The sequence below is a fragment of the Lepus europaeus genome, chromosome 21 (assembly GCF_033115175.1).
Source record: "Lepus europaeus isolate LE1 chromosome 21, mLepTim1.pri, whole genome shotgun sequence".
NCBI classification, from domain to species: Eukaryota; Metazoa; Chordata; class Mammalia; order Lagomorpha; family Leporidae; genus Lepus; species Lepus europaeus.
In genome coordinates this window covers 24,935,545-24,947,191 of record NC_084847.1, presented here as the reverse complement: position 1 = coordinate 24,947,191, position 11,647 = coordinate 24,935,545, and the positions used below count along the sequence as shown (strand labels likewise).

Sequence of the window (11,647 nt, the reverse complement as noted above, 5' to 3'; positions counted from 1 at the left end):
CACACACAGAGGCCTGCACACACACACAGAGGCCTGCACATGCACGTGCACACAGACACGTGCGTGCACACACACACAGAGGCACGCACACACACAGAGGCCCAGACACACACAGAGGCCTGCACACACGCACAGAGGCCTGCACACACGCACATGCACACAGACTCGTGCGTGCACACACACAGAGGCCCGCACACACAGAGGCACACACACACAGAGGCCCGCACACACACAGAGGCACACACACACAGGCTTTCTTCCCCGGAGGTGCCTTGGGATAATACACCCTCAGCTTCCAACCGTGGGAACTACACGGCACTTCTTTAGGGACCGTCACTAAAGATCTTCACAGTGGGTGCCCTCAGGTGAACCCCCCCCCCCCCCGTGCAGCTGAAGTGCTAGGAAATGTTTGCTTTCCTTGAAAAATGGATTTGTCTTCTTTCCTGCAAGGAGCACTATGTAATTTCCCTTTTTGCATTGGCTGCCAGGTAGCTTGGAACCAGATTAAGGCGTGGCCCTAGCCGCAACGGCCTGCCAGCCGTACTCTGTCTTCTCGGCTCTACTAAGCGTGGCCCGGCGCCACTTGTTTCTTACTCATTCTATTTAACGGCGCGGCTTGCATTCTTTCTGAGAGCTTCCTGAAATTCTCAGGGAAGCCTATGGAATAAAAGAAAGAAATGGCAAGTTCCTTGTTATGGACGATGAGCTCCGAACTTGACCCTGGCGGAATTCTGTGTGTCTACGTTTCAGAAGCAGGCAGAGCTCACCCAGAAGGGCTTCCTGGAGGAAGCACACCAAACCGTGTCTTGTAGGAGGCGCAGGTTCTGGGCAGCAGAGGGCCTGGGAGACCCCCGCCTGCCTGGGCCTTTGCTTTCTCTGATTTCCAGCCCTCGGTGGTTTTGTGAAAGACCCGGTCCCTCCCTCTTTTCAAAAATGCAACAAGCTGGGCCCTGGGGGGGAATGACAAAGACCCCAGCTTTGCCCTCTGAGGGTCTCAGTCTACTGAGATAGACAGACCCCCACAACGACTTAGAACGGGTGGTTTCCATCAAGTTTAGCCACGGCAATGGCTCGCCGTGGTCCACAGAGGCAGCGTGAATGCTTTCCTGGCATCCAGGTGCCCTGTACAGCACACAGCTCCCGCCCCACACATCACTCTGCTCCCGCCCTCACGCTGATCTAGAACGCCCTCTCTCACATCTTCCAAGGAGGACATCAAACACCACCTCTTCCAGGAAGCCTTCCTGACTTCTCTCTGCGACAGCTCTCCTTCTTCTCTCTAGGCAATCTGGCATGCGTATTTTTTTTCTTCCCCATCATGTTAACCACTGTCCAACACCGCTGTGAGACTAAACGAGGCCTCATTGCATTTCTCTCCTAAAAGCCAAGCCAAGCTGATCGATTTGGAGGTAGGCAGAGCTGAGTTCCAGTTCTGGGACCACAGCTTCCGAGCTGTTAACTCCCATCTGTGAGAAGTGGCCTGAAAGTTCTATCAAAGAAACAGGCACAGCCCTGTCAAAATCCCGCCCCTCGGGCTCCATTAATGAATGAGCGGGAGTCAAGGCCACCGGGATGGGCCGGCTGGCCCTGCAGCGCATGCGTCGATGTAGCTCGCCACTGGATGCTCCTGGAGTGGCTACGAGAAGCAACCCACCCAGGCAATGGCTGGTGAAGGGCTCGGGGTGCCAGGGGACGGGGCCTTGAACCTCTCAGAGGAGCGTATGAGGCCACAGCACACAGGGGTCCCCGTTGGTGCGGGCAGCCAGTGGGTGCAGGTGGCCAATGGCTTAAACAGGACCCGGGTCCCAAAGGCGCGGCAGAGCCGCAAAGCTGAGAAGATGGAGGCGGGTAGCGAGGCCCGTTTATGCAATAGCGCAGCATCCCCAGTGTTCCAGTTAGCCTGGAGAGTCCTATTTTCAATGCCCCCAGGGAAGTGGCTGCTGAAGGCAGCCAGGGGGAGCCGTTCTGTAACATCAGAGAGTCCAGTCGGAGGCCCCCGGATCTGCGGGGCTCGCTCTCGCTCCCCCAACACCCAGGCCTCCACCGCCAAGCTCGTGGCCCCAGCTCCTCGCTGGTCTCTCCATAAGTAGGCCTCGTTGGTGGGCACCCTGCTGGGCACACAGGAGCCCCTGGGACAGGTCCAAGAGAGGCCGAGGAAGCCAAGTAGAGGCTGTAACCTGGGTATAGTGCATGACCGAGTTCAGCAGGTGGGGGCGGGCAGCCAGCATAGGGGAAGCCAGGGCAGGCCCCCAGTGACTCTCCAGAGAGCCCAGGAAGGGGGGCAGCATTGAGTGTAGCGGGTTAAACTGCTGCCTGTAACCCTGGCATCCCGTATGGGCATTGGTTTGTGTCCCGGCTGCTCCACTTCCGATCCTGCTCCCTGCTAATGCGCCTGGGAAAGCAGTGGAAGATGGGCCAAGTGTTTGGGCCCCTGCTCCCATGTGGGAGACCTGGAAGAAGTTCCTGGCTCCTGGCTTTGGCCTGGCCCAGCCCCAGCCATTGCAGACATTTGGGGAGTGAACTAGCAGGCGGAAGGCCTCCCTCCCTCTCTCTCTCTGCCTTTCAAGTAAATAAGCACATCTTCCTTTCTTCTTTCTTTTTTAAGAGCATAGGAAAGGGCTTTGCAGAAGCCGACAGTGTCTGCAGAGGGCACATGGGCTGGGCCCCTTGCTTCATGCACACGTGTGCTCCCACACGCACTGTGGGAGGATTCCCGACACAGGCGAGCATGCGTGTTCACACGTGTGCAGGCTGGCTGCGGATGCGTGTTCGTGAATACAGCCACGCACGGGTACATCCCTGCTTCTGCCATGCCACACACAGTCCAGACATCAGGGAGACCTAAGGCACAAGGCTGAGGCTTCTGCTCCCCTGCTGAAAAGATTTCACATGTCGCCCTGTCACAGGTGACACACAGCAGCCTGAAGCTGATAAGCCTCTCTCTGATCTGAAGCCAACCTGTCTCCCAGACTGGCCCTTCCTGACCTCTGACCTCTGACCCTGAAGGCAGCGAGTGACGTCATCATCGAGGTCTCACCGTGTCCCAGACACTGTCTGAAGCCCTTGACCAATATAAACCCATTCGAACTCCCTCACAATATCGCGCAGGAAGTGCGCTCATCCCCATCTTTCAGATGAGACCATGAGGCGCAGAAAGGTTAGGTAAATGGTCCCAGGTCACACAGCAGCGAGGACAATCCTGCCCTGCAGGCCAGAGGGTCACGTGTTCTCTCCTCTCTGGGTCTGGGCTGTGCTTTCTCATCCACTCAGACATCTGCCTCCTTCCCTGTCTCCCTCGGCCAGCTCATCCTCTAGGTCCCAGCTTAGTCATCACCTTCTCCAAACACATGTCCCAATATCCCTGCAAGAAACGGTGGTCGCTTTGCTGCTTGCTCTGCCCGCCTGGGTTTCCTTCCTCTCAGCTCTTCTCATGAATGGTAACCAACCTGGTTGCTATCCAGATTCTGAGCGCCTTCAAGTCAGGTCCGTGGCTAACACAGAGCCTGGCATGAAGCAGGTGCTCCATACGCATTTCTAGCGTTGAGTGAGTGAACTTGCACTTGGAGGCGTGCACCCCTCAGGCACAGGTCTGTGAGTGTGTGACCTCGGTGTGCACAAGTCTCCTCTGAGAGCCCTGCTGCCCAGGGTCCCTCTCAGTGCCCTGTGTCTTGGAGAAGCTCCTTCTGCACCCAGGATGACCCCCCTGCCCGTCCACCAGCACCCCCAGATGCCTCACCCTGATAGTGGATCCTGAAGCCACCACCCCGTGGGACGCGCGGGCTCTGGAAGTGCAGGAGCAGCCGGTTCGTTGGGCTCCGAAGGACCTGTCCTTGTCCCAGCATGGAAGAGTTGGCCAGGAGTCGGGGGGCCAGGCCTGGGGAGCCCCCTCCAGCCAGCACCAGGAGCTCCTCCTCCTGAGACAGGTTCAGTGTCTGTACCTAAAGATGGCAGACACACACCAGGGCGAGTCAGATCGGGCTGGGCGTGACCCCCGAAGCCCCCTGCCACCTTCCTTGTCTGGGGGTGGAGCAGCCCAAACACCGCGGTGAGTTTCTGAGTCACAACAGCCGGGAGGGAGGCAGGGGCTGGGAAGCCCCCAGGCCTGGGCCTCGTTACCTGGATCTCAATGCCGTAGCCAGGGTAGACGTGGATGCTGTACGTGCAGTCCAGGAGCCCTAGGGTGCGACTGGCGGTGCTCCCCAAGTCTGGAGACTCCACAAACCCTTCGCCCTCGGAGATGTTGTTATTGCACAGAACTAAAGAGATGCCGGTGGCTGGGGGTGACCCCTTCACTCTCTTCTCCCCATGCCCCTTGCCAACCTTTCCCAGGCTCCCTCTCCCACCTGTACCCAGAACCCTCTTCCCAGGCACAACAGATGGACAGTGCTGGCCGTGGCAAGGACTCATCCCTGCCTGTCTGATGCTATGAGGCTGAAGCCTGGAGGAGCTTCCTTCTTCCCACGTTCCCAACAGCCTCTCCTTCTCCAACCCACAACCTCTTCCCCCATCCCCTTTCCATGGCCTCACCTGGACTGGTCACTGTGGTGGTGACGGTGGTCGTGGTGATGATGGTAGTCGTGGTCTCTTCCTCTCCTCCCTCGGGTCCCAGAGGTGGGACCGGGGAGGGGGGACTGGGAGGGGGCGGGGCTGTGGTTCCTGGAGGCGGGGTCAGCAGCTCTGGCGCCGTGGGTCCTGCCCCCCTGACGCCCTTAGGGGTTACGGCTGTTGTCAGAGGCCCTGTGGCTGGTTCAGTGGCCCGTGGCAGGTAGGGCGCTGCGGGAGTCTGGCCGACTGGAGGGGTGGCCAGTGTGGTGTCTGGATCAGATCCTGGGACAGGACAAGGGGAGTCAGGGCACAGAAGGAGTAAATGGGGGGAGGTCTGGAGTGGGGAGCAGTGCACAGGGAAAGTGGAGGTTCCCCCTGAACCCAAAGTCCCTCCCCAGAAGGTACAAGTCCCAGAATTTTCCCTCATCTTTCTCTCTGTGAGTCTCTGAGGGTGTCTGGCTAGCTGTCAATCATCCCCTGTGTCTTAGGTTCTGCCCATGCCCACTTCTGACTCTTCTCCAACTTTCTCAACTCCGTCTCCCTCTGGATGCCAGCGGCCTTCCTGGGGAACCTTGCCCCCCGATTCTGCAGCCTTCTCTGCCCTGGGCTGGCTCCCCACCTCTGTGCCACTCCCCACACTCTGGGCTGGCGCCTCACCCGGCAGGTAGCCCATCTCCGGGCCCCTCCTCAGCAGGGCCCCGTGGAGCAGCTCGGCCAGTGCCTCCGAGGCCATGGTGGGGGTCTCACTGCCAGGCTCCGGCAGCGTCTCATCTTCCTGAAGAGGCAGACCTAGAAGGTGCAGCTGTGTGAGCCTCTCTGCTCCCCACCACATCCCCTCCTCCAGAGTTCTTCCTCCCTCCTCCATCTGCTGGGCTCGCGGGGCCTCAGAGGGTCCCAGGCTGGGCTGAGAGCCAAGACAGGAGTGGTTCCCAGCTGCCCCTCACACTCCTACCCCTACCCCACCCCCGGCCGCGTGAGCCTCCAGCAGTCCAATGGAGCACTTACGGATGCTGGACAGCGCCAGCAGGGCTGACGGTGGAGGGGACCTTTGGGGCTGCCACCCTCCCCCGTTCCATGGTGCTGTCCTCCCCCAGTCCCCGGCCGCCGGGACCCTGAGACTCCACAGAGGGTCTGGCAGCACCTCGGGGCCCTTGTTCCCGCACTGTTCAGCTTTCTCTCAGGGTTTCTGTCTCTGCAGTGTGGCTGTCTCTTCTCTCTCTCTCTCTCTCTCTCTCTCTCTCTCTCTCTCTCTCTCTCCCCCTGCAGTCTCTGCCTCCTTCTCTGGAGAGTCTGGCTGGGAGACTGAGTATCTGGTCTCTGAACCCTGCCTGCGTTCATCTGTCTTTGTCCAGATGTCCAAGAGCAGAGCCTGGCGTCTCTCTCAGCACCTCCACCTCCCACCCAGGTACCCCGCGTGCTCCTGCAGCCTGCCTCCGCAGATATCCCCCCAACTTCCCCAGACCTCCTTCCTGGATTTAACCCTTGAGAGGCGGCCAAAAGCACCTCTTGTTGGCCCGCTCCCTCAACGTTAGGCACAAGGGGCTCCCAGCACAAGCCAGAGAGCCCTGGCTTCCTCCTTCACATCTACTGTGCCCCTCCCCTCCCCCATGAGCTCTGGAGACCCAGGATGCTTGGAGAAAGGAAGGCGGAGGACCTACTGGGGGCCTTCTCCCCCTCTCCGCCCCCCCCCCCATGCTCATGTCCTTACCCTGAATCCAGGGACAGCTCAGCAGAATCAGGAGCAGCAGCTGGGGAGGCGGCGGGTGCTGGGCCCTGGGAGTCCCCATGGCGACTCACCCCGATCTCTTCTCTCCTAAGCAATCTGGCTGCCACCTTTCCTCCGTCTCCTTTTATCTTTCTCTCTATTATTTTTTTTTTCCCCTGCTAAAGGGTCAGCAAAGGAACACAATTTATCTGCCCCTTGGAATGGAGGGGCAGAACTGGGCTGGGTGTTGCCTGGAGCCCCCACCCCCCTTTGCTCAATCTCTTCTGTCCTCTGCTCCTGGATCGGTGGTAGAGGGGGGCGCGGCTCCGGCTGCAGGGGGTGGGGCTGAGAGGGCCGAAGGGGCCGGGTCGCCTGGGTTACCCTCTCGATCTGCAACCTGGGTCCATCCGGCTGGATCCCAAGCCCGAGAGGTGAGGAGGAGGAAGGCAGCTTCCGGGGGGCCTAGGGTGGGGTCGAGGATCGGGAAGCTTCCTACTGGGCTCTAGGGGGCTCTAGGGGAGGGGATGGGGTTGCGGAACCCGGAGAGAGGAAGCTCTGGGCACTGGAGCTGCGGGAGGCAAAATCTGAGAGAGGTGTCGAGCTCACGTCAGATCCTGGGGACGGGCGAAGGGAGGGGCCTGGGATTTATTTGTGGGGGAGGGAGGAGGAGGAAGTGCAGATGGAGGGAGGTGGGATCTTAGGAGCCAGGACCGTAATCCGCACTCCCGCGGCCCCTAGGGGGTGCAAAGGAAACTCTCCGGTCCCAGCAGCAATTAGACCCCTCCCCCGCCATTCCAGCACATCTGGAATCTAAATCTCCTCGTCCCCGGGCGCCGAGGGCCGGCAGAGCCTGGTTCGCGCCTGCTCGACCTCCCCGTCGGCCTCCTTCCCACATCCGGACGCCGCCGTGGGACCTCCCTGGGCCTTCCACAGGAGCTCAGGTGGAACGAACGGGCTCTCCCCGCCCGCAGGGCAAGGGCGGCTCTCCGTGGTTCCGGGAAGGCCTCGGGGTGGCCCGGCTGGGGCCTGGGGAGGGGAGACCCCCTCCTCTCCCAAACACCAGACTCCCGCCCGCCGGCCCGTCCTTTTCAGAACCACGGGGCGCGGACAGCGCCCACCGCCCCGCCCCCGCGAGCGGCCCGCCCCCGCTTTGGAGAGCCGCCGGCGATTGGCGGAAGCTGCTTTCTTTCACTGCTCATCGGTCCCCGCCCCGGGCCGGCTCTCCGAAGGCCGACGGGGTTGGGGGAGCACAGGCTGACCGCCCCCGGGACCCGCAGACCTTCCGATGGGCCGCGGCGTCCCTGCCCGCAGTCCCGGGGCCGGCGGGGGCCGGCGGTCCGCACGCTCGCCCCGCCCCCTGGCCGGCCCCGCCCCTTCTTTTCGCATTGCGGGGCGGCCGGAGGCTGGCACGGTGCCCCCTGCACCCCACGTGGCGTCCGGCCGGGGCCGGGGCCGGCCGCGCGGTGGGGGGTGCGGGAGGAAAATCCGGAGGAACACCCCCCGAGGCTGAGTTGCGGCTGCCACTGGGAGGGGTCAAGGCAGCTAAACTGAGAGGGCTGTGGGGAGGAGTGACGTCAGGGTGAGTGGGAGCCAAGGAAGGAGCGAGCAGGAGCGAGGGAGCCCGGGAGAGGCAGGACTGGCAGGTGGGCTCGAGGGAGAAGCGAGAGCAAGGAGGAGACGAGAGGGAGGAAGGAGACGCTGCTACGGAGGAAGACCGGCTGCGGGGTCCCGGGGTGCGGGGCCGGGGTCTGGTAGGAAAAGGGGGAGAGCGAGGCAGCACGCACAGAGACGGGGGTGGAGGGCTGAGAGCGAGGAGGCTGCCGGGAGGAGGAAGGAGGGGGGAGGGGCGCAGGGCGAGGAGACAGCTGAATGGAGAGGGAGGAAGAGGTGGAAAGAGAGAGGGGTGAGAGATAGGAGCGGAGGGGGAGGCAGGGGCTCCAGGTACGTGAAGGAGGGGAGAGAGACAGTCGGCCCAGGGAGCAGCCATGGAGGGGACAGGTGGTGAGCTGGGGGCACAGGGAAGCTGGGGTCTAGAAGATGCCCCAGGGCTCCTGGCCAGGGCCTCCCTGCCCGTCATGCTCCCATGGCCACTGCCCCTGGCTTCCTCGGCCTTCACCGTGCTCCTCGGAGCACTCACTTCCCTTTTCCTCTGGTACTGCTACCGCCTGGGTTCCCAAGACATGCAGGCCCTGGGAGCCGGGAGCCGGGCTGGGGGTGTCAGGGGTCGGCCTGGGGGGTGCCCTGAGGCCGGCAGGCCAGGCCCCAGGAGCTCTGGGGAGTCCGGGGAAGGAACCAGGACAGAGGGTCTGGTGAGCCGTCGGCTTCGGGCCTATGCCCGGCGCTACTCCTGGGCTGGCATGGGTAGGGTGAGGAGGGCTGCCCAGGGCGGCCCAGGCCCCGGGGGCGGGCCAGGGGTCCTGGGCATTCAGCGCCCAGGCCTGCTTTTCCTACCAGACCTGCCTTCAGCGCCCTTCGTGCCACGGGACGCTCAGCGGCACGACGTGGAGCTCCTGGAGAGCAGCTTCCCTGCCATTTTGCGTGACTTTGGGGCTGTGAGCTGGGACTTCTCAGGGACTACCCCTCTGCCTCGGGGCTGGTCCCCACCCCTGGCCCCTGGGTGCTACCAGCTCCTGCTATACCAAGCAGGCCGGTGCCAACCCAGCAACTGCCGCCGGTGCCCGGGGGCCTATCGGGCACTGAGGGGCCTGCGGAGCTTCATGAGTGCCAACACCTTCGGCAATGCTGGCTTTTCTGTCCTCCTGCCTGGGGCCCGGCTCGAGGGCCGCTGCGGGCCCACCAATGCTCGGGTCCGATGCCATCTGGGTAAGTAGAAGCGGCCTACAGACGACCTCCTGGGCTCCGCGACCCCTTGCACGCCTTCTCCTCTGCCGAGCATGGCACTCACACCTGGCCTCTGAGGGCGGCTCCCCGTTAACCCCGGGCAGGGTCCCCTGAGCTTCAGTTACCTGCACACCGTCTTTGGCTGTCCTTTTCCACCTGTACCATTGTCCTCCATGGACTCGCCTCGGGCCCTGTTTTACTTATTTAGAATGAATCTTTCTAGAGGATTCCTTGCCCTAAATCGAAATGACTCGTTAAAACAATTTTTTTTTAAAGATTTTATTTATTTATTTGAGAGGTAGAGTTACAGACAGTGAGAGGGAGAGATAGAGAGAAAAGGTCTTCCTTCCGCTGGTTCACTCCCCAAGTGGCTGGAACGGCCAGAGCTGTGCCGATCCGAAGCCAGAAGCCAGGAGCTTCTTCTAGGTCTCCTATGCAGGTGCAGGAGCTCGAACACTTGGGCCATCTTCTGCTGCTTTCCCAGGCCACAGCAGGGAGCTGGATTGGAAGAGGAGCAGCCGGAACTAGAACCGGCGCCCTTATGGGATACCGGTGCCTCAGGTGGAGGATTAACCTACTGCGCTACAGCACTGTCCCCAAAAATAAATTTTTAAAAAAGCTTTGAGCATTGGCCGGCGCCGCGGCTCAATGGGCTAATCCTCCGCCTGCGGCACCAGCACGCCGGGTTCTAGTCCTGGTCGGGGTGCCGGATTCTGTCCCGGTTGCCCCTCTTCCAGTCCAGCTCTCTGCTGTGGCCAGGGAGTGCAGTGGAGGATGGCCCAAGTGCTTGGGTCCTGCACCCCACGGGAGACCAGGAGAAGCACCTGGCTCCTGCCATCGGATCAGCGTGGTGCGCCTGCCGCAGCGCACCAGCCGCGGCAGCCATTGGAGGGTGAACCAACGACAAAAAGGAAGACCTTTCTCTCTGTCTCTCTCTCTCACTGTCCACTCTGCTTGTCAAAAAAAATAATAATAATTAATTTAAAAAAAAAAAGCTTTGAGCATTCTAGTTAAATACCCTAGTCTCGTCTTAGCCTGAAGTCCGCATTTTTTCGTTGAAAAGGGAGCCATGTCATTGGAGTGTTAGCGTTCCAGTAGCACCCCAAGAGGTGTTTTTTTTTTTTTATGCTTTAAAGATGAAAAGCAAATGAAAATGGGAAGAATTTTTCTGATTGTTATTCCATGCCATGACCTTGCTTCAGGCAATATCATCTGTGTTGCCAGCCCCTGGGGACACCCTGGCCCCTCCCACCATGCCCAGTCATGAAGGCCGCCTGGCTGCTCCTGGCAGATGCCACACACATGCTGGACTTGCCGCCTGCGATGTCTTCCCTCTCTCTCCGCCTCCTGGAAAACTCCTACCCTGTCTCCAGGACTCCAGGTTTCCAGTGCCATGCCTCCTCCAGGATGCCTTCCTAGTCCCATCATTTGATTTCGCTGCTCAGTTTTCTTCCCACACTCAACTGTGTGTTCCGGGGGGCCAGACTCGAGTTGTTGGTCTTAGGCCTCCATGGAGAGACTGCCTAGCACATAGTAAGTTCTTGAGCCCCACTTCAGAAAGCCCAGGAGACGCCACCTCCTCCAGGAAGGCACTTCGGAAGCAGCATTCCCCAGACCTTCCCCACCCCCCAGTACTCCTTTCATCCAGTGTCTATTGGAATTGTGCCCCTTCCAGAGAGCAAAGAAGGGCCCCACACAACCTGGTGCCGACGACCCTTGGGTCTGCGGATCCACTGGGGTGGGCTCCTTGGACGCAGCAGGCATGTTGGACGCTGGGCTCTCTTTCCACAGGCCTGAAGATCCCCCCTGGTTGTGAGCTGGTGGTCGGGGGCGAGCCCCAGTGCTGGGCCGAGGGGCATTGCCTACTGGTGGACGACTCCTTCCTGCACACAGTGGCCCATAACGGTAAGGGGGCTCCCATTCTAGCAGGGGCCGGGGGGGCAGGGGGGAGAAGAGGGACTACAGAGAGAAGGTGAGTGGGCTGAGGGCGGAGGCATCAGGCCCAACTGACTTCCTGTCCTGAACAGCACCATTTTCCGGCTGCGTGACCTTGGCCATCACCTGTGGGGCAGCTGCCTTGCCAAGTGGCTCGCCCTAGCCCACCGGGCTCCTGCCCTACCCCTCATATTGAAGGAGATGCAAGGCTAGGACCCTGGATAAGTCACTTAACCTGCTGTGCCTCAGTGACTTTGGATAAACGGCGATGAATGGGCAGCGCTGTCGTTGGTTCTGCTCAGTCCACGCATGCAAAGGGTTAGAGCGAGGCCTGGCACTGCCCACGCGCCCCTCCCGTGTGTGCTGAGTGCTGCTCTCCGTCCATCCCCCCGTGCCCTAGGCTCCCCCGAAGATGGGCCTCGAGTGGTCTTCATTGTGGACCTCTGGCACCCCAATGTGGCTGGGGCCGAGCGCCAGGCCCTGGACTATGTGTTCGCACCAGACCCCTGAGTGCTGTCTTCCCCTGTGGACATCTGAGCTGGAGACGCTGCACTGGGAGCCAGCCTGAGCAATGGCCAGCGTGGGACCGGGGGGCTGGGGGAGGGCGGAGGCTGAGGGAGG

The 11,647-nt window shown here is 61.1% G+C and overlaps 2 protein-coding genes across 2 annotated transcripts; one reads left to right on the top strand and one right to left on the bottom strand.

The window, feature by feature from the left end:
- Positions 1–3,323: 3,323 nt before the first annotated feature.
- Positions 3,324–6,833, bottom strand: LOC133750470 (seizure 6-like protein 2). Its single transcript, XM_062180070.1, has 6 exons — positions 6,254–6,833; positions 5,203–5,334; positions 4,528–4,827; positions 4,117–4,256; positions 3,737–3,938; positions 3,324–3,361 (listed from the first exon to the last, which is right to left on the bottom strand). Exons 1-6 carry the CDS (start codon positions 6,330–6,332, stop codon positions 3,324–3,326), a joined length of 891 nt encoding a protein of 296 aa, XP_062036054.1. The 5' UTR covers positions 6,333–6,833.
- A 702-nt stretch (positions 6,834–7,535) lies between these two features.
- ASPHD1 (aspartate beta-hydroxylase domain containing 1) lies at positions 7,536–11,636 on the top strand. Its single transcript, XM_062180069.1, has 4 exons — positions 7,536–7,720; positions 8,202–9,073; positions 10,883–10,996; positions 11,427–11,636. The coding sequence occupies exons 1-4, from the start codon at positions 7,536–7,538 to the stop codon at positions 11,534–11,536; spliced, it is 1,281 nt and encodes a 426-aa protein (XP_062036053.1). The 3' UTR covers positions 11,537–11,636.
- The last annotated feature ends 11 nt before the right edge of the window (positions 11,637–11,647 follow it).

Excerpts from the sequence above, each read along its gene's own strand:
- LOC133750470 (XM_062180070.1), bottom strand. The coding sequence starts at position 6,332 with ATGGGGACTCCCAGGGCCCAGCACCCGCCGCCTCCCCAGCTGCTGCTC. Across the intron at positions 5,335-6,253 it reads GAGCTGTCCCTGGATTCAGG|GTCTGCCTCTTCAGGAAGAT; the intron begins GTAAGGACATGA and ends TGCACCTTCTAG. Across the intron at positions 4,257-4,527 it reads CACCACAGTGACCAGTCCAG|TTCTGTGCAATAACAACATC; the intron begins GTGAGGCCATGG and ends GCATCTCTTTAG.
- ASPHD1 (XM_062180069.1), top strand. The coding sequence starts at position 7,536 with ATGGGCCGCGGCGTCCCTGCCCGCAGTCCCGGGGCCGGCGGGGGCCGG. Across the intron at positions 7,721-8,201 it reads GGCCGGCCGCGCGGTGGGGG|GAGGGGAGAGAGACAGTCGG; the intron begins GTGCGGGAGGAA and ends AGGTACGTGAAG. Across the intron at positions 9,074-10,882 it reads TCGGGTCCGATGCCATCTGG|GCCTGAAGATCCCCCCTGGT; the intron begins GTAAGTAGAAGC and ends CTCTTTCCACAG.